This window comes from Amphibalanus amphitrite, unplaced genomic scaffold (assembly GCF_019059575.1).
Source record: "Amphibalanus amphitrite isolate SeventyFive unplaced genomic scaffold, NRLGWU_Aamphi_draft 000011F_arrow, whole genome shotgun sequence".
NCBI classification, from domain to species: domain Eukaryota; kingdom Metazoa; phylum Arthropoda; class Thecostraca; order Balanomorpha; family Balanidae; genus Amphibalanus; species Amphibalanus amphitrite.
Window position 1 is genome coordinate 161,053 of NW_024881507.1, and position 20,855 is coordinate 181,907.

The 20,855-nt window shown below is 58.2% G+C and overlaps 1 protein-coding gene across 2 annotated transcripts in view; it reads right to left on the reverse strand.

Moving 5' to 3' along the window:
• The window catches only part of LOC122381427 (plexin-A2-like), a 133,222-nt gene extending 115,563 nt beyond the window's left edge, over nucleotides 1-17,659 (reverse strand). For both annotated transcript variants that reach the window (XM_043365576.1, XM_043365568.1), the window contains exons 1-2: nucleotides 17,448-17,659; nucleotides 6,914-8,063 (exon numbers count right to left, since the gene is read on the reverse strand). In XM_043365576.1, the coding sequence (XP_043221511.1) occupies nucleotides 6,914-8,063; nucleotides 17,448-17,452 (1,155 nt within the window). In that variant the 5' untranslated portion in view covers nucleotides 17,453-17,659. The remainder of the gene's footprint in view (nucleotides 1-6,913; nucleotides 8,064-17,447) is intronic.
• Between the last annotated feature and the right edge of the window lie 3,196 nt (nucleotides 17,660-20,855).

The following is a 20,855-nucleotide window of genomic DNA, read 5'->3' on the forward strand; positions in this document are numbered from 1 at the left end:
TCCACGACGATGAAAGACGAGACGCACCAGGCCGTGTTAATCTGCAGCGGGGGACAACGAGCTCCCTCTGCGGTACCCTGACCAGCGACAATAGCTCGCGATCTGTTCTAACCGATCAGCGCAGCCCACACGAGCCGGCCCTGTCCTCGGTCCAGCGGTACAGGTCGGGTCCAGTCACCGGGGGCAGCTTCACTCTAGTCACCAGCTCTAATGAGATTCGCCGGGCCAATGGCGGCAGCGGCACCGGCGACGGCTACCGTCAAAGGCGGTGGGCATTGATCCGTCCCAGGGCGGCGGAAGCCAGTCGCCCACAATAACCTTTGGACCGGATCAGGACTGGGTCGTCTGCGTGTGGTGCACGTGGCACCACGGGTGGTCTGCGCTGTCGAGAGCAGTCAGCAGAGAGTCCGCGGACCCGGAGATGATCGGTGCTGAGCAGTGCTGAGCAGACAGTGTCAAGAGGGACGGAGTCCGGCCGAGAGAAAGGCGTGTAACGACAGGAGGATAACCGGAGACAGTGTGGAGACATCAGAAACAGAGCCGGAGCTCGGGAGACAGACGACCCATCTAGGACCCGGGAGACACAGACAGCAGGGACAGTGGGGACGATGGAGCGTCGCTGCGCTCGCCGCCACAGGTCCCCGGGGACGCCCTCCACCCGATCAGTCAGACGCTGTGGTCAGCAGCGTCCGTCCCTCCGGGAGATGACGTCACACGAGGCCGGCCATGGCCGCCGCGGTGGGGTGGCGGTGGCCAGTGGGGTGGTATGCAAAGATGATAAAAAAGAAGCTAGCAACAGTGAAAGACGCCAAGTTTCCGAATCACCTTAACTAAGCCCTGTGCCAATATGACACGTGCTAACATTTCCGTCGAAGAAAAAAAATACAACGTTAACTATACAAAGTCAATCGATCAATATGTAAAGATTGAAGAAAGTGGGTGATTTTGAATTAGGACTTCGAGCCTATGGATAAAATTTAGGTCATTGGGCCGTATCCGCCCATCCGTTGAGTCAGGTGCGGCTTGACACCTCCCCCGAAGGAAGTCGGGTGGCGCGCGCCGGTGGCAGGTGGTGGGCGGGCACCCTTCCTCCGCACACAGGTGCAGGTGACCCCGGGCAGACAGCACGCTCCGCTGACACCCCTGCTCGCCCCATCCCCACCCTCCCCGGCAACTGGCGCGGCCGACCGCTTCCGACTGGAGGTATGACTGACGTGACCTTCAGGTGGTGGTGATAGGTGTCGCGACGCGTATCAGTGACCTTCAGTGACCTTTCCGACTGAAAGCTTCCTGAGAAGGAAGTATGGAGAGAGCATGAGCATTAGCCGGATATTCAGTGTGACCCATGTGACCTTACTGTGACCCGGCTGAATTTTGTGACGACGGTGAGCCCAGGGCCGAGGGCCGAGGTGCCACGACATTGGGTAGGCCAGGCTGGGTAGGTCGGCCCAAGAAGCCACTCCTTATCCGACAGGTGTCCTCTTCTAACCTCTATGTGCGAACAGGCCGTGACCTGCCCATGCCCTATGTCTATGACCTCGCTATGATCCGACTGTGACCTACCCATGACCTGACCATGACCCGACGATGACCGGGCGGCGGTGACCCGTCGAGCCGTTACAAATGATGGCTCTCCGGCCCGTATGCTCCGCCTGCAATCCGTCATCGTCTCATAGCGAGCCGAGCAGCATTCCGATGAGGCCCCGGGGCGCGCCGAGACTACAGAGAGATGCACCGAGGCTATACAGATGCACCGAGGCTATACAGATGGGCCGGGCAGACGCTGGAGACAGCGAACGACCAACAGTCACTCTCGAGGCTTTGAGGTATGAACGAGCATTAGATATGTGGTTTACCGACAAATTGCAACGCTTTTAATGTGAAATGTTGAGTCAGTTATTTCGACCGGACCTGACAACAAATAAACGAGACAGCATTGCTCTTCAGACAGGCTTGAAAGCCTGAACAAACTCTGAACAGACAAGCCGGCTCAGCAGGCCCTAAGCACACTTGAACGAATTCTAAGAGGACTTAGCTCCAGCGACAGAGTAGTCTGTCGCGAGATGCTTTGGGCGCTGTCTAGCCGGCAGGAGATCGCGAAATTGTGAGTTATCAGCCGGAGTGTACATTCGCCATGCGGAAGCAAGGAATGCGCTCCATCCACACCGCGCTGGACCGATCCACCCGGGGGTCGGCGGAGCGGCCGTCCACATGCTCCGCTCGTTCGTCCGCCCGGCGGAACTTCAGTCGACCGTGAGCGGAATGCCGTCGCCACCGCGGCTCAGGTGCCCCTCCGGTGACCTTGCACCGTCCCGTGTCACCATCACTTGACCGCCGCCACCGCTACAGCACAGCGCCATGTGACCGGTCCTGTGCCGGCCACCGCGCCAGGCGGATGCGGCAGTAGCCGGTGATGGGAAGGGCAGAGGCTTTGTTGGGGTGGCAGAGTTAGGTCTGTAGCGCCTGAATCGAGGAAAACGGTCGTCCCTGTAAGCGATTGATGAAAAATGATGATATGTCATAGCGCGACGCATGACCTAAAACAGGCAGGGGGAGAGGGAAACGGAGAGAGGACAGACTGAGAGACAAGAGAGATCGGTCAGAGGACACGGCTCACCCGCCCCCGGCGCCGACCTTCGACCCGAGAGAGCGGAAATCGGGCGCCTCAGATAATCAAACATTCGCCGTGAAAAACGGCGCCAGGAAGCGGCGCCGGCGCCGGCGGAGCGGATCAGAGGACGGCAATTTGTGGACGATGGGCCCACTCGTCAGCATTGGCCGGGCCCGGCGCGCTCCGGCGTTTTTGCCGCTCGGTTGGCGCTGAGACATGGCCCGGCGGACGGGGTGCGGCGGCCGCCGCCGAATAACAGCTGCGCGGCGCAGAGCGCCGAGCGGTGCTGAGCAAGGAGCGGTGCTGAGCGGCGCTGAGCACGGAGCAGTACTGAGCTGGGGCCAGTCAGCAGCGCCGGAGCAGTGGCCGCCCTCCGGAATACTGGAAGGAAGGGAGAGGCGGGGCAGGAAGGCGACAGGCACAACGTGACGCCGGGGTCAGTCACGCCGTTTTCTTAAGCCGGATAAGTTCTCTGAGGCTGGCTTCTGGTCGCATTGTGGTCTGAAACCATGCTGAACATGTTTTCGTTTTTTTCAACAACCTTTAGTTTCTCAACTCTCCATCCAAACCACGCAAACCCTCCCGGTATCCTCAGCACCAAAGGTGAAGAGACTGCACTGAGCTCATTCGTCTGGACCGTACCTACACCAATTTGAGAGAAATAGTGAACGGCACGCCCTTCCAGTACAGCCATCCTTTCCGCCGCAGCCCCTCGCTCTCAGCCTTCGGCCCTCGAGTGGCAGCCGCACACAGGTAGGCCGCGGGCGGAATCGAGCAGGTTTTGATTTCCGGCGAAGCACTACAGATCTCCCGGGCTGATTAGCAATTTCCTTTTAGCCGGGGGAGGAGAGAATCAAAGCAGGAGGCTGCATACAACTTGAAAAGGGTTTCCCTAGGCGATTCGCCTACCCACAAACGGCTGAATGGCTGCGTCAGCGTCCAATATCTAGTTATTTCCCTTTATTATCGACATTATTACATCAATGCAGGCGCAGCAACTGAAGCTGAAACCTCTTCAAACACAAAAGAGCCCACGTCAACTCAAATTAGCATTCACAGTCTGTGTACGATAATGAAGTAAAAATGTTTCTAATATGCAAAAGCAGACCCGTCAACCCAGAAAAAGGTTAACCGGCCATAAAATGACGAAACGGTCGTTAATCGATTTACGTCGGCCCATAAGCCCGATCGGCCCGGCCAGCCGGGGACGCCGGCGGGGTAACTGGGTTGGATGATGGGTGGCAAGCGGGTGCGACAGCCATCGGCGTCGGCCGCTGCGGGCCGCGTTGCGACACTGCAGCCTGCTGGCCGCGCGGAGACTGGTCCAGACCGGGTGGGGTGGGGCGGGCGGGGGAGGGTGGGGCAGTTTTAACACCGTTACAAGGTCGACGTCATGCCTTGCGCCGCGACAACGGCGTTGCAGACGCGTCTCGACTACCAGGCTTCGCGTAGCCGCTTTTTCCATCTGTTGCACGGGCGTGAAAACACTCGACTACAATGAAGTGATTGATGTCTGACACCGTGACGGCTATCACAGTCCGTGACGGCTGTCACGGTCCGTGACGGTCCGTATCGCGGCGGTCTCTCCGCCGTCCCGAGATCGGACGCCGAGTCAGTGACTGTCACGGTCCAGACGACGCCGTCCGTTAGTCGTCCGGAGGTAAATCGGGCCGGCTGACCGGCGGCACTTTCCCGAGTTCCTGCCGGCCTGGCGCCGCTCAGACGCCGCTCGGACGCTGCAGAGCCGGCCGCAGAGACAGCCGAGGCAATCGCGGCGTCCACTACATACATCCGCCCCAGTCTGTCTGTCTTTCGCCCAACTATCGATCGAAGAGCTGGCCGGGCGGCCGGCCGGTCGGCAGTCATTAGAAAAACCGGATCGAGTTCGAAAACGCCGACGTGGCGCTGAGCCCGGCACGTCGAGGGGGCGGTGCCACCGGCGGCGGTGCCGCAAAAAGGCAGCAGTAGCAGCGTCAACAGACGCCCTCGCGCCCTCGTTCGCCGCGTGGACCAGCTACTGAGGAGGCTGCAAGGGGCTGTTGACGGCTGAAGTGACCGAGATTAGAAATGGGAGGGCCAAAGACGCAGCACTTACAGACTTCAAAAAGTCGGTCGTCATACACCCTTTGACAGTTCGTGAGGCGTGAACTTTGGACGTCTAGCCAACGGTCGCGGCAGACCATCGCGTGGGCACCACGGCGCCATTCTGAGAATGTCCGAACGGTTCGGCGTCACGCCCGGTCCCCACGCCTCCAGCCCCGTCCTTTAACTCCAAAGAGGCTGCCGGCGGAGTCCAGAGTTTGGCCTCGTGGTCCAATATGGTGCCGAGCGACTTATCAGCACCCCCAGTCGGATGGCAGTGCTCTCTCAAACGACCCTCATTGAGGCCGGCCTCAAAGTTGGAAATAAACGGCTCCTTTGCCGGCTGGCCATCTTTTAATCAAGCATTTCGGCTCTCTTTCATTCGGTGACAACTCGTTTACGGTGATAAAAAGGCAAGTGTCACCACCGCGATGGCTTGGAGGAATTTTGAGCGAGGCCCTTCTTTTGCCTGAGAGCGCGGAAACCAGGTCGTGGGACCAGTTTAGAGACAATGAGAGGTAGTAGGAAATCAGTCGTCCGGAAACCGGGTGATCACACTAATGCAGTCAGCCATTTGTCGCCGAGACACTACCGGCCGGCCGTTCTTTCCAGCCCACCGCGGGTTCAGTTCTCCGAGAAACCGCGCCCGCTCGGCCCGGCCCGCCGCACGATCACACGAACAGGCGCCAAAAGAACGCGTGATATTCATGACACGGGGCATTTTGTCGCGTCGTTCTGATCAGATCGAGGACGGCCGATGTCCCGATATGGCTGGCCGTGTAATCCATGGTGCATTATCACCACTGGAGTAATCGCTCCATCGCTTGTCGGCCTGTCACAGTTCACGGCGGCCATCTGAGCCTATCATCTAAATCCCCGCGCCGGGCAGACACGAACGCCGCCCGACACGCCGCGGGTAGGGAGCTCCGCCTGCCGACAATCCGAGCGGCCGGCGAAGCCAGAGGACCGCCGATCCGACCACTTCCCGATCCCCCCCCCCTCCTCCCTCCTCCTCCCCGGGACGCCAGGTAATCAATGGGCGACCCTCCATCACAGCGTGTTTGGCTGAGGGCCGGCACCTGCCCAATCAATGGCCATTGGATACTGATCGCGACACCCGCTCGGCGGCGACCCCACAACACACACACGCAGCCCGCCGCCGTGTGTACGCCACACCCTAGCCGCCACGAGTAAACGCCGAAACCGCTCACACTGAGGAGCAGCCTCTCCCAACCTTCTAGAGCGGCGGAACGGACCGGCGGAACGGGCGGCGGAACGGGCCGAGGATCGTACGACGGAGCGGTTCCGTCGACCGCCATCCATCCACGTCTCCGGAAACAAAACGAATTGGTCCCGCGGCGGCGGCTCAAACGCGTCCATTCGTCAGCCAGTTCTGACGGTGGCGGCGCGGTCGGAGGCGGGCGGTCGGCCACCCTTTTGCTGCCGCCGCTGCCGCTCCCGTCCCGTCCCGTCCAGTAGCGTGCCGGTCGCGGCGCCGCTCATTCACACCGCACCAGATTAGTGCCGCCGATCGGACGGAAATCAATATCACGTCATCAGCCGGACCGGCGAGCGGGGTGTGCACACACCCCTGCAGGGGTTACCCGGGGTTAGCAGGGGTGACGCTAACGGGAGATGGACTCGTCGACGCCGACAGAGCGTCCCGACAGCGGCGAGGGGACGGCTGTCGAGCCAGGCAGCCACAGCGCCGCTGCGATCGTTAGGACGAGCTAACGGTGGCGTCCGTCACCGCGGAGCGCGAACGGGCTGAGAGTCGACGAACCCAGCGAGACGCTCCAGGAACGTCAGACACTCAGCCGCGTCACAGTGATGTTCCAGTGAAGTTACGGTGATTTCAGAGTTATTTTAGAGTGACGTTATGATGCGGTCTGTGTGTAGCAGATAGAGCGAATCGCGAGCCTTGAGGCGGAGCCGGAGGGGCGCCACGCGCAGCTCTCGCTTCGAGAGGTGCTCAGCGCCGGCTCGATGATTTTTACGACCGACGACAGCGCCGGTCATTACCGGCGGCCAGGTGTCGTTACCGCAGACACAAAAACTCACAGCGCACCGCACTCACACAAAGGGAAACGGAGGGAGAGCCGTGCTGGTGGCCAGAGGGGCCACGCGACAGACAGAGGGTACATGGCATTGAGGGCCACACGATAGATAGAGGGTACAGGGTACGGGGGCCACGCGATGCAGCGGGCAATAGGTACTCACCGTAGAGACGCACTTCTTTCCAGGAGAGATGAACTCCAAGCCACGGTCCGCACTGCCGTTATAACACTCGATTATGTTTTGTGTAAACTTTCGGCGGATATCTTTGAGCGAGTACACACACAGTGCCGAGTTTCGCGTGGGTTTGTTGGAGCTCTCTCCGTCACGTTTCTCACTGGCGGCGAACACGGCGTAGAGGACGTCGGCGTCCGGTCGGATGCGCAGCCGGCTGGCCAGGTTCGGTCCGGCCGGCCCCACGTAGGCCGCCTGCGCCAGGTTGTAGCGGATGCCGGCAGGGTCAATACACTCGATCGGGATCTCCGTGTAGGAGTAGTAGTGCGGGTCGTCCTGACACACGCGCACCAGCTTCGAGATGTACGGCGTCACCTCGTTGCTCCGCTCCATCTGCGTGGTCAGGAAGTAGCTGAAGCCCTCCGAGCCGAAGCCGTACACGTAGTTGATGTAGTAGCGCTCCCGGGCCAGCGAGTTGATGGACATGCGGGTGCCGGTGGTGACGGCCAGTTCAGAGATGCTGAACATGCGCTGCGGGTCCAGCGAGCGACTGGCCACGGCCGGCACCTCGTTACGATAGGGCGCGCGGGTGCCGCCGGTGTAGGTGACCCCCACGTAGAGGACGTGCGTCTGCGGCGGGTTGGGCGGCCCGGGCGCGATGAACGCCACCGTCGAGGCCGTCTCGTTGTTGGCCACCACGGCCTCCTCAGCCTCGCTCTCTACTGTGCTGATGTTGTGGAGGTTGCGCACCTGACAGCGGCCCTGGAACAGCGAGCCGCACACGATCAGCGTGCCGTGAGAACGGTCAATTACCAGAGCCTTGTTCACGTTGTCCGTCGGCCGCTTCACCACGTTGGCCGGACACTCTTTGGCCGGTGAACACTCGGGGTCGTCGTCTTCGGGTCCGGTCTTGACGGCGATCATGAGGTCGAGGTCGGGACTGAGCTGGTAGAGTCGGTTCACGGCGCCCACGTACACGCGGCCCTTGTTCTCGTCCACGACCATGTGGTTGAAGCGTTCCGTGGCGAACTCATCGCTGAACTCGTGGACGATGAAGCTGGCAGAGGAGGGCGGCAGCGGCAGCAGCAGGAGGAGCAGCACCAGGATAGCAGGCGGCCGGGTCATGGCGGCGGCTGCCAGTCTGAAACAGATGTCAGGGCGCGTCAGTGATGGGCCCCCTGATGTCAGACGTCACCAGGTTCACGGCCAGCGCCTACACGGCTTGCGTGAATGTCCATCACAGGGTGTGGGAAGAATGTGGTAATGGTAGCACCAGTATGGAAAGCGAGTGGTGCTACGCCCACTGTTTATCCATACATAGGCCACTTTTTCCGCACGACAAAGCTTTTTTGTTGAGCAAAAAGGATACAAAGACAGCTCGGTTGGTTTGCTTAATATGGCCGAAGGAAGCAAAAACCACCACAGCCAATGACGTAAAGTGGTCAAAACTGATTATCCATAAAAACGTCTAAAAACTGGTCGTTCAGGCAGCCAATTCTCAGCAACAGAACAAAGCAAACATTCCCCGTTCCACACAAATAAAAACACAATCATCGTATTTGCACGAGCGTTCTACAAGCCTGTAAAGAGCCCCCGCTAAAGCAGCCGTCCCATAAGCCTGTTGACACTGGGCTCATTGTGTGCCACTGCCAACACCTAAGCCGACCGGCAGGCCGGCGGTGACCTTGGCTGACCGCGGCCGAGCTCCAATCCGGACGGACGGACGGACGGACGGACGGACATAATTCGACGGCGGCCGTCGAGCGCGGCGCACGCCCGGTCGGCCCGTCGGCTCCCATAAACTCGTCCAACGAAAGGTAAATAGGCGAGGCGCGACACCGTCCTGCGCCGGCCAGACGCGCGTATAAACACGGCTGAGGGGGCCTCGGGGGGCTCAGGATCGACACCCGGCCGGCCGTACGCCGATCGCTCTCCGCTGAATGGAGGCTGCTCGCGCCGACCACCCAGCCGGGCTCTGATAGGGACGACCGCTGTGATACGGGACACCCGTGGGAGGGCGGAGCGGCCGACGGTCGGCCCGGCGGTGTCGGGTGGCCCCCGTGACCCAGTGCCGCTCTGAGGTGGGTGCTGTGGGGACGAGCGCACGCAGCCCGTTGAGAACTGGGCACGGACGATCAGCGGTCACAGCGGCGACTGGTGCAGTCACGCAGCCAACCCGAGCGGCGGCACAGAGCCCGAACCTGAGCCGCGACACAGCGCGGCTTACACATAATCCAGCAATTTATCCAGCCGTCCAATGCTGAATCATATAATGCAAAATGCTTGACGACGTTAAAAGGACCTGCAGCAGTCGCATTAAGCCGGCATAAATATCGCTCAAGCCAGCTTACCTAGGCAAGAAACGCATAAGCGCTGTCGCTGCATTGATCCTGTTGTTACTGCGCTCGTCACGGTCTCCACAAATCGGGCGCTGTGAACCGGGTGCGCCATTTCCAGCGCTAATGGAGCGATAGCTAATGGAGCGATACCTGTGCCAACGGGTCCTGCCCTTTCCGCCCTCCCCCGCTCTCGACCGGAAGGTGACAGGTCACTGTCACGTCACCGCGCTGCCGTCGTCACGTCACAGCCGTGTCAGAAGCCCCGAGTGGCCCGTAGAGGCGGCTGTGACAGCTCAACGCGCCCCTCCCTTCCCCTCCCCTGGCGCCGGTGATTCAGACTCCCTCCCCCTGGAGGGAGGGGGCGCCCAATGACCCACGGCTCACTACTGTCGACAGGCGAAGGTCGCGATGACGCCACCAGTCCGTCTATTTCCGAGCTGGCGCGCTGTCGGCCGATGACGGGGTCAACCTCCCCTCGGTCGCCCATGTCGGTTGTAAGTCCGCCATACACCGGCGAGGTTTCAGACCTGCCCAGTCGCCGTTCCACGCCTAATCGCAATCGGTGCACGCTCGAATGCAGACTGAACTCAAACCGTGCGATGCCGTGCCGGGCTCTGACGTGCTCTGGCGTGTTACAAGGCGCAGCTACGGCCGATATGACCAGCAACGGCTCTGTGCGTCAGCTCAGACCAACTGCGAGGGACGGAAAAAACGACGGGGCCCGGCGCGGCTCAGCGGGCTCAGTACACGCGCTGTGAGGTCGGTGTTTGGTCCGGGGCGCCGCCAGCGTCGCCTGCACACGTGACATCACTGCTGGCGCCGCGCTGACGATCCTCGTACTCGCAGTGCGCTACGAACGGGCGCTGCTCACCCCACGCCGGCCCTCGCCAGTCCTCCCCGAGCTCAATTCACCCATCTCGAGCTCGCCAGCCGCGGTCAGTGGACGACCAACCAGCTCCAAAGAGCGTCGCTCGTCGTGGCGACGTTTTTACAGAGCGACTGCGACCGCGGGGTGCATCCTGTTGGACAGCTGGGGGACGGGTCCGACCGCGCCGCGCCGCCTCAGCTCGCAGGACAAACGGCCGAGATGAGGCCGTTGCACGGCCGTAAAAACGAGCACGATAGACTGGTTACAATACCGGCGCGGAGGTACGGATCAGCGCTAGTTAGCGAGGTATACAGCTCGTGTGCTGGGCTAGTCTGACAGGCTGGATTGTCTGGGTTGTTTAACGTCGAGGCTTTCACTGGTTGATTGTGTTGATCCGCGTTTGGGTTTGATTATAAGCTTGGTTAGTTGGCAGGTGGTTATATAAAGTAACTCAGCGCCCTAGTCATCTACCCTGTCTACCCAACGCTGCCCGGCCCACCACGCTGCGCTGACCGGTCGGTCCAGACTGACCCGCCCGACAGGTCGACGGGGCCGGCAGGCAGCGGTCAGCCGGCCAGCACCGGTCAGCCAGCCGGCGGCCCGTCGCCACCGCATTCCAGTGACGGCCGAGCGCCGCGAAAGTCGCCAGGAATGCCGGATCCGGCCAGTGGCCGAGTCCGGCGAGCTGGAAGCGCGCTCGGCTCGGCTCGGTGGCCGCGTCTGCAGCGGGGATCAGAGGAGTCTCCGCTGAGCCGCCCTGTAGACAACCGCCGCCGCCCGCTGGCTACAAACCGCCGGGCAGACCGGCTGTGTGACGGCGGCTGGGGACAGTGACACTGACAACAGGTGGCCGCTCACTGGAGCACACACCGGCCACTACGAGCCGCTCCACTGCGGACCTGAGTGGATAAGGCCGGGATTCAAGGAGCCACGAGGATAACCCAGGAGTTCAAAGCCGGCGAACGGGACAACAGACGGCGACGGTGACGTCTTGAAGAATAGCACGACAGGTGGCGGTCGGGCGCTCGTCGCTCAATATCACAACGAGCTGCAGACAAGTAGGCGTTTCCAATTACCTAGCGCCGTGCCTACTGGGTTTATCACGCCAGCCATTTGCTTTACAGAGGCACTTGGACAGCCGTTGCCTCGAGCTTTTGCCACTGCCCCGATTACCGTATGAATTATGGCCAGCACGACATGAAAATGGGCCAGACAGGTTGGGCGGAGAGGAGGGGCTGGGTTTATGGGCACCCTCTCTCTCCATTCTCCAGTCTGGTCAGACGGGGGCCGCCGGCTCGCGGGCAGACTTCAAACATACGGAGACGGCGGACGTTGGAGAGAGACGGCGAACAACTGAGACGGAGCCGGCTCGGTTTTCGGCCGCGTGGGAACGCCGCCGTCGGCACCGGTGCTGCGTCACCCTGCCATTCTCGGCGCGGCCCGGCCGTGAAGGACGCATCGCCGCGCGAGACACGCCGCTAAAAACGCCCCAGATAAAGGGTGGTGGGAAAATGAACCGACAATGAACAACACGAGACGGGGAACTAAACAGGAAACCACGACGGCGCGAAATGAAAAACGGATCTGAATGCGATGGAAGCCACAAGAAGATAAAGGAACGGAAATAAACGGAAGGGATGATGGTAGAGGGAGGAAATTCGAATGAACGACGAGAATTGAAACGACAAAAACCGAGAAACTGGAAATAAATCAGACGTCCCCGGCGGTGCGGCGGCTTCGCTCCCGGCGCCATCAGGGCGGCGGTTGGTGCAGTTTTGGACGGTTTGTCATCCCTCCCCTTCCCTTTCCTAGAGGCGGCGCGTCGCTGCACTGCCGCCGAGCGAGACAAAGTTGCCGAGCTATTGAAGTAAGGCGACGCTTCTATGGCTCATTGGTGATCCATGTTGACTGCTGGTGACGCCTTCTGACTGCTGGTGGCGGCTCCTGACGTTTGATGGGACTTGGTGACGGCTGGCGACAGTGGACAGGTCACCGACCCCGGCGAACACTCCCCAGACGTCACGTCACGAGACGGCGGAATGCAGGCGCGTGCCTCTGCAAAGGCCACCAACCCCTCCCCTTTCCCGGACCCGCCGGGAGGGGAGCAGCCCAGACGTGTCGCAACAGGTTACACCAGGCGACCTGTGGCGAGCTCGTGACCTGGCGTCAGGTCGGCTGACAGCGCGCTCTTTATTCAGCAGGTGTCAATGATGTGGTCAAGATTTGATAAATGTAAGTAGCCCAATGACCTCGACTCAAACTCCGTATTCACTATTCCGTCAATACTAATAGACCTTGACAACAGACAGCTTTGCGCAAGACACCGCGCTGAGCGAGGCCGATCGTTCCAAGCGAGCCCCTGTCAGTTGAATGACAGATGACTGACACACGCCTGTCCCGTCCGTGAGGAACCCAACCAAGCGAGCCACCGGGCAAGCATTTCACCCGCTCGGCCATTGAGGGCAGGCAGGTATAGGTGAGCACGCCACGCAAGGAGCTGCTTACGAGTGAAACAACCCCGCTGCTTACGAAAACCCCTCCAAAACTGAATCAGCACTGAGTTGAGTCGGCAGCTCGCCGCAGCAAAACGCTCAGCTGAGTAGTTAGCAGCGTATTCCCCGCCGAGAACCGCCTGTTTCCCTTTGGAGCTCAATCAGTATCTTGCGGTTGCAAATTATATCCGGCAAAAACTGCGATACCCGCCCAGTACCGGTCGTGTTGGTGTTTTATTTTGTTCGCAACTTCCCGCTTCCGAAGAAATGTTTAAAACAGTAGAGATAAGTGCCAGGCATTTCCGTTCTTAAATCGACCACAACAGCAGCATCCTGGGGCAACTGTGGACAAGACAGGACGCAGGACACAGGACACAGGACACAGGACACAGGACACAGGACACAGGACGCAGGACACAGGACGCAAGACACGCGTCCCGAGGCGGCGGGACGGTGGGTGGGGCGGGCGAGGGGTAAGGAGGGGGGGGGGGGGCGGGAGCGGCGCGGCGCCGCCGAACGATAACAGCAGCGCAGCGCCCAGGGACCGCCGGCCCACTATCTGCACCTCACCTCCGATAGACACTGCGTCGCGTCGCGCCCGAAAGCCCGGAGATAGCAGACCTATAGACACCGGGTCTGACAACGCAGTAGAGCCAGGCCCTGGCTACTGGCATGGCCGCTCTCGTATCGTTATACAGACGGCGCCATGAGCCCATGACGTCATATTCGGTGCGTTCACCTGTGGCATACACAACCGTGACGCAAAAGCAGCCGCAGTGCGTCAGCCTCAGCCTCAGTGGCGAACACTGAGGACGCCATACAGACATAAGTTTACCCGACACAAAAAGAGTAGATAAGACGCCACCGTCGCTCTCAATGCGTCAGTTCCCAATGAAAGGGACTTCAGACCCACAACAAAGGCATGAAGAGCTGAGGAGACTATCAGTTAAAAGTCGAGAAACAAAGGCGAGATAAGGCGAGGAAGAGAAATGAATCACAGGTCGTTGATGCGTCATGCCTACAGCACCTCACCTATTCATGACTGTAGGGGCGCATGATGGCTCTGACTTTCCTTCGCCGTCAGTGCATATAAACCGCAAAACCCAATGACCCCAGTCTAGTGCGTGCACGGTTCAAAGTTCCCGGTGACCCATGCGGCTGCCAGTTTTCCCCTCGCAACTGCACCCGTCGGGAGCGGTTCAACTGCGCAGCTGTGGCCTCGCAGCTCCGTACGACGCGAGAAAGTCTGACCTAGCTCATCCCTAGACTCGGTCGTTTGGGAAACGGGTTAAAAGTTGGGGAAGGTCACGTCACGGATTATTCAGGACCGAACTGAAGAATCTCAAATAACTGCAGTCCAAGTTGGTTTATGAAAGATTTCACCGCCATGAAAGGTGAGAAAGGTTCGTGAAGTTTGCTCGCCGTAACTTTGCAAAATGGGAAACTCGGACTCCTCGTTCCCAGTTATGATAGATTGTAAATTAATAGCCGTTTTATCAGACACGCCACTTTAGCCTGTTGGACACCCAGCCAAACACGCTGGGTGGATTACCCCTCTCCCCTCCCGGTCCCGTGAAGGCCAGGTGGAGCGGTAGGGGGGCGGCGGTCTCGGCCGGCGCTGTGCTCTGCTCTGCCGCCGTCTCCACTGCCCGGCTGGCCGGCGCCGGTGATCCATCTCAGAGGCGGCCGGCACATTCCTGCACGAGACCCAGTCACGCCTGAGCGCGCCGGCCGCCAGAGCCACCGAGAGCTGCCGTCCGAGAGCTGCCGTCCGAGAGGTGCCGAGCTGCCTCCGAGAGCTGCAGAGCTGCCTCCGAGAGCTGCCGAGCTGCCGTCCGAGAGCTGCCTCCGAGAGCTGCCGTCCGAGAGCTGCCGTCCGCCGCCCGGCCTCGGACAACAGCGGCCGGCTGTCAGCAGCGGCGCCAGCTCAGGGCGGTCACCGATAGCAGCCCAGATGGCGACGGAATGTCGCCCGGTGAGCGTCATCCGATCCCAGTGCCCCGGTGACGTCACCCGCCCCCCCCCCGTGACGTCACCGATCAGCTCCGGCGGCCGGTCAGCGGTCGGAGCCGGCCGGACGACCGGCCGGGCGACCTTCACGACTACCTTGGCGTCGGGCGCGCCCCGACCGCCACATCTATCTCGACTCGGTGCGGCCAACCCGTTGTCCACCAAAAACAGCTTATCGACCAAATCAAACACGATCCCCTCCCGAAATTGACATACCTGTCGTTAGGGGCCAGATTCCCGTGCCGGCGGGTGGCGCGTCGCCCTTCCGAAACTGGGACGGGGCGGGCGACGCCGGCCCGGTCCGGGCGTCGTTCGTTAGTCCCGTCCCTCCCCGTCCCGGCCCGCGGCACAGACGACGGAAAACAGCCGCAGACGCGGACATGAGCCCTGATCGGCGGCCGGCTAGTACTCTTGCCCGCGCTCACATACGTGCACGTTACCCCGGCAACGGGCTATTGACCAATGAGAAGCGAGAAAAGTGTTACGTCACTGCGATTTTTCATATACCTGTGCCCCCCGGACGTGACGTAGTGTGCTCGCGCGCGTGCAGGGTCTCTGCGATCGAAAAAGAGCGCTAGCATCGCGCCACTCGACGCCGCAATTGTCAAAATCGGCGTGTTAGTATGCTTTATTATGAATGATGTGTGTAAAAGTGAGTTTTTATGTTGTTTATTTGGAGGAAATGGTTGGAATAAATTAAGTTATTTTTATTTCTGTTGGTTGGAGTTTTTATTCAAAAGATTTCGGTCTATACCATTGATATTTAATGAAAATACCTTCGCTTGAATAAATTGCAGATATTTGGCAATTGAAGTGTTAGGCAAGCCTAAATGATATGTAAAAAGGTAAGAGACACCCTGATTATCATTTGAGAAACGAAAATATATGAATTTTCCTTATAAGACTCGCTCAATATGCTACTCCGCGGTTTATGCCCCGAGGGTGTCCGAGGGTTCCCGTTAGTTTGTCGTTGGCGCTCGGCTCGCGCGCGAGCCGACGTCACCGCCTGTGACGTCGGCTCGCGAAATACGTCATACCCTGCACACAAAATAGCCGGCTGCCGAACAGCGCTATGGCTGGTCCGGACTACAGAGCTGCCCCAAGATTACACTTCCCCTACAAAACTGTACCCATGCTCACCACATCTCAGGGTACAAACGCGACAACGGAGGACGGGAGAGCGCCTATGCTGTCCGATTCAGCGTAGACGGTGTACGAATCAGTCAAACAGTCCAACTGACTCATCACGCTCACCGGTCGAGTGGGTATCGTCAACGCACGCGACACAAATAAAGGACGACAGGGAGACTGAGTAATTACGAATGCAAATTTTGTCCACCACCTCGACACGCTATACCCACCAGCGGGCTGCTCTGGAGATATAACGGAGAGAATGACCAATACATTACATATCCTATCTGTAGCCAGCTGCGTCACGAGACAGCGTTACAAAGCATCACGAGACGACGTCACGGAGCGCGATGTGACGTGACGGTGGACTCCGTGGGGACCGTCACGGTCTCCGGCACGTCCCGCCGTGCTTGCAGCTGCCGTGCACACCACCGGGCCGTGCTGTGGGCTCCGCCTGATCCCGAGAATCCTCCGTGCCGCCCCCACGGGAGAGGCGCCAGGGTCCGAGGGCGGGAGCCAAACCGAGAGAGGCAGGGAGAGAAAGAGAGGAAAACGAACAACCCAGCCCAAATAACCACCGGTGACCGCCCCAACCGTCCCATACACAGAGACCCCGTGACAGTCTCCCGAGACCGCCCAGGAGACGGCCCGCCGTACTACACGACGAGCCGTTTAGACGGACAAACCGCGACAAACCACACGGTGAGATCACGCCGGCGGCAGGGACTTATGGCGTCACATGACCGCCGCCGCGGCGGCGGGCTCTGTGTCACCAGTGTGACCCGTGCGGTGCAACCGGTGATTGGGTGAGGGAGTGCGGCGAACACTATATTCAGCAATAAAAGGAGCGAGGCAGAAAACCAGGGATAGTTTTGGGGACAACGCCGGACCCGACAGGCGACAGGGCCAGAGGATTCGATAGATTTGATGAAATCAGTTGCATCATTGGATTCTGAGACGAAAAATGGTACCTATTTGCGATGCGAAATCAATGCTTAGGAGTTAGGATAATGAGAAACAGAATTACGGTGTGCTAAAAAAAAAAAATCGGGGCCCCAAGCAGTCCAAGCACGGACGGAAAAGATTACTGACGGACGGACTGAATGCAATCAGTTTACGGCCTCACCAAAAAAAAAAGTTGCTGGATACACAGAACAAGTGTACCTACAATGATACATGAGCATTTGCCAGCTGAAAAAGTCTTAAAAGACTGGAGAACAAACACAATTCCAACTAAAAATTAGCTGGTCTTCTGACATAAATAAGCATATCAGATCCGTCGACCGTCGAATTCGAGTAAACCGATTTTTCTGGGCGGGACGACTCGACGAAGAGACGAAAATGATACCGTACTTATTACTCCGAGTAAAGCGGTTGAGGCCACAATTTTTGACAGCGGCGCTTCAGGACATGAGTCCATCCAGATCCTGACACCCCAGACCCGTGGTGACGCAACAATAAAAATGGTTCCGGCCTCCGGGCACGCTCTCACAGTTCGTGTCATTTGCATGTTCGTACACACTTACACAGATCCCGTTATCCACGTGCGTATCTGCCCGCGCATTAGCCTAAAAATACCGTAAAAACGGCCAGTAGTCACCAGACATCGCGTCACACATCGACAGTGCCTCGGCTCCCCGACGTCAGCGGTTCCAGGTAACACTCCACGTCACGTGCTCACTTACCTCATTGCAAGATATCCGTCCACACTCGCATGCTGTTGTGCGCCACGCGTATCTCCCTTGGGACCGCTTTCCACGGGGAAAGCCAGTTCGTCACTCTCACAGACGACGTGGGACACTGCTGTGACTGAGTCCCGAACGAAACGAACGGGCAGCGGCACAAACCACGAGCGGACGCGCGTGCACCCTCACCCCTCGGACTCCTCGACGTCAATGAGCGCCATCTGCCGCGGCCCGCGGCCGGCGGGCGACGAACGTCACCTGTGACGTCACTAGAGTGGCGGCTTTTCATTGGTACGTACGAACCCAGCCCATGCATGCGTAGTTGCCAGCCCAGGGTTTTATATCTTTGGTGCCCGGTGTAAACTACACGATAGTTGGTAAACAAATGCATAATTGAATACGTATTTATCAAAAAATGATAAGATGCTGATAAAACCGTTAAAGTTTATCTTTTTTTTGTACAATCGACATATTCCACGCTTTGACGGAACAGCCGTTTTACGACCCCAGCAAAAATTTCAAGGTAGCGGCGCGTAAAATATGCAGCATGCGGCACATAGGCGCGGGAGCCGGGGGGCAGTGGGGGCAGCTTGCCCCCCCCCCCCCCCCCCCAACTCTAGGGCCGTGGGGGGCCCCCGCAACTTTGAGACGAAATACCGCACTTTTTTGCAAATGTTTTTTCTTTTTTGTTGAAAAAGCCAAGGGATGAAAAATAAGTGGCCTAAAACCGGTGAGAAAACTAGATTTGGGGGTACCCTAGGTTCATCTCCATTATGGTGTGCCCCCCCCCCCCCAGTCTGAAAGTAGTTCCCGCGCCATGATGCAGCATGACCCAAGGCCCTAAAACATAGCATGACCTATGCTTTTAAAAGACAATGTTATCAGTGTCTGGCTCAGACTTGGGGCAAAATGGGCATGCTTATTTTAGATGGTGCACGAGATTGGATACCTATGGCACGACTCACACAAGAGGGCACTGAACTCTAAAGGCCGATAGCTGGAAGGAATAGGTACTCGGGTGGCAAGAACGCAAGAGCCAGGGAAATACCAATGAGTAGCTCAGCGGCATGCATGGCCGGGGAGAGGCGCCACAGCCCACATGGGCATGAGGGTGGGCGTCATATCTTTTCCCCTTTATCATATTCACACGCCACTCCTCGGCCATACCCATCATAGACATAGGTACCCGCTCAGAAGCTTTTTACTGCTGCTGATCTCCCATGTTGGTGATGAGCTAAGCCAAATCTAGAACCATTTATAATCCCTGATCCCATCTGGCGCGGTCTCGGTATAGTCGGTTCTCGGTAGTGAATCTGCTAGATGATATAGTGTCTACTCACTACTGTCTAGTTACCATATAGTGTCTACCATGAAAACCTTACCAAGCTTAGCGATGTATAGGTAGGTAGCATGGGTGTAGTTTTCCAAAAATCATTGGGGGTGCTCAATAGCTTTCAGAAAGGCATGCCATAGTTTTCGTAGTTTTTTTTTTAACTGTTCTTTTTTACTGTAGCCATCAGGCATCATGCAAGAAATGATGTTAAATCGGTTCGAGAGCTTGTTTTTATAGCGCCACTCTAAAACAATTTTGGCTCACCTAATGCATTAACCCGCGCGGGGCTGGGGTCTCCAGCCGAACGCGCGGGGCTGGGGGGCTAAATTTTACCCCCCTGTTATCTCCGGAACTAATGGTCCGAACCGGGCATCCACACAACTGCTCTTTCTATAGGTAAAAATCTAGGTTTTCTTGGTTGGGAGTGGAAAATTGTTCTTAAAAATTGGTGGTGAGAGTGGAAAATTAATTTCATTTGGATGTCGTTTCCCACCCAAATCGACAAATTTTGGGACATTGCCTTAGGCCGGCAGAAGAAGTCCTGCGGGGTCCTAAGAGACCGGCATGGTACTGTCAAAAGCCGGTGGGGCCCTCAGGGTCACCGTTGTGGAGCCCTCAAGTCATCAGTGGGTGGCCTTTAGATGCGCAGGTGTTGGTTGGGTCCTCAGAGCCGCCGATATAGGGCTTTAATAGGCACTGGTGTAGGCACTCGGAGTTGGGGGTGTGAAACCCTCAGAGACACCGGTGTGGGCCCTCATAGGCACCGAGGAGGGCCCCATAGTTGCCGTTATGGGGCCCTCAGAAAAATAAGTGTGGGACCATCACAGGTGGGAAATGCCCCTAGAACTGTCCCCTCATAGGCCGGTAAGACCTCTCAGAGGCCAGTAAAGGCTGAAGCAGACTCTTTCCGCGTTCAGGAAATCGCATGCAAGAGCCTATTCAAATACATTGTAATTCCTCTCGCATCAATCGCTCGCGGGAGGTGCGTGCGATTGATGCGAGCGTGCTTCCATGTATTTGAATAGGCTCTCGCATGCGATTTCCTGACTGCGGAAAGAGTCTGTTTCAGGCTTAACGGGCCTTTGGAGACCACCGAGGTGTCCTTAAAAGCCGCAAGAGGCCCTCAGAAGTCGGCGTGGGGCCCTTATGGAGACCTTAGTGTGGCTATTTAGGGCCCATGAGGTGCTCTAACGAGCCCCACGGAGCCCTTCTGAGTAGAAATATGGCCATCGTTAACCCTCAGCGGTCAAATGGCGCCGCAGGGCCTCTCGGACCCGAGGGTCCCTTTGAACTCGATGGGGGGAGGGGGTACGTGTCCCCTTAGACCCCTAGCTATGCCACTGTTTCATATGCATCATGTCAGGTATTTTAGGCTCGCCCCCCCCCCCCCAACTTAACTAGATGCCGGCAGCGCTCTTGCGTTGCCTTGGGCCAGAATTGGAGGAACGGTACTGAGGGCACACACCGGGCCAAACCACCGAAACCCAGACTGAGCTTGGACTGAACCTGAAACCAAACGAAACATCCCAAAAATGCTTCGAAGCACGTGAGATTGGTGCGGATATCTACCTACAGTATGGTATGAATTAACTGCACGTGCATAGTTCATGTCCCAGGCACCCCAGTGCAGTCATTTTCATAACATCATGTAGCGTGTGTCTAGTTCTATCAGTGTACCGACTTTTGTGTCGCTAGATCGACGTTTCCCGGGATCAGAGGATCCCTAGTCAAAACCGTTATCCGCCCCCCGCACGCGCAGCTTGCACCCCTCGGATATTATCTCGCCGGAATGTTATGACCCAATGTATTCTTCTTATGACCTGCAAGTTTTGAACCAGTTAGAGCGGCCGTTTACCCTGCAGGCGTGGCAACGCACGAAGGGGTGCAATCGGCTTGCAAGTACATAGCTCATGCACCACAGAGTTTAGCTCAACCAAATGTGCACTATTTTGGAGGCCTTGCCTGAGACTACCATTGAACCGATTTTGAGGTTGATAGCTCAAAATTTCTTTGAGCCAGAGGACCTCACGTCAAAACGGTTTTCCGCCCCCAGCACGTGCAGCCTGCACCCCTCG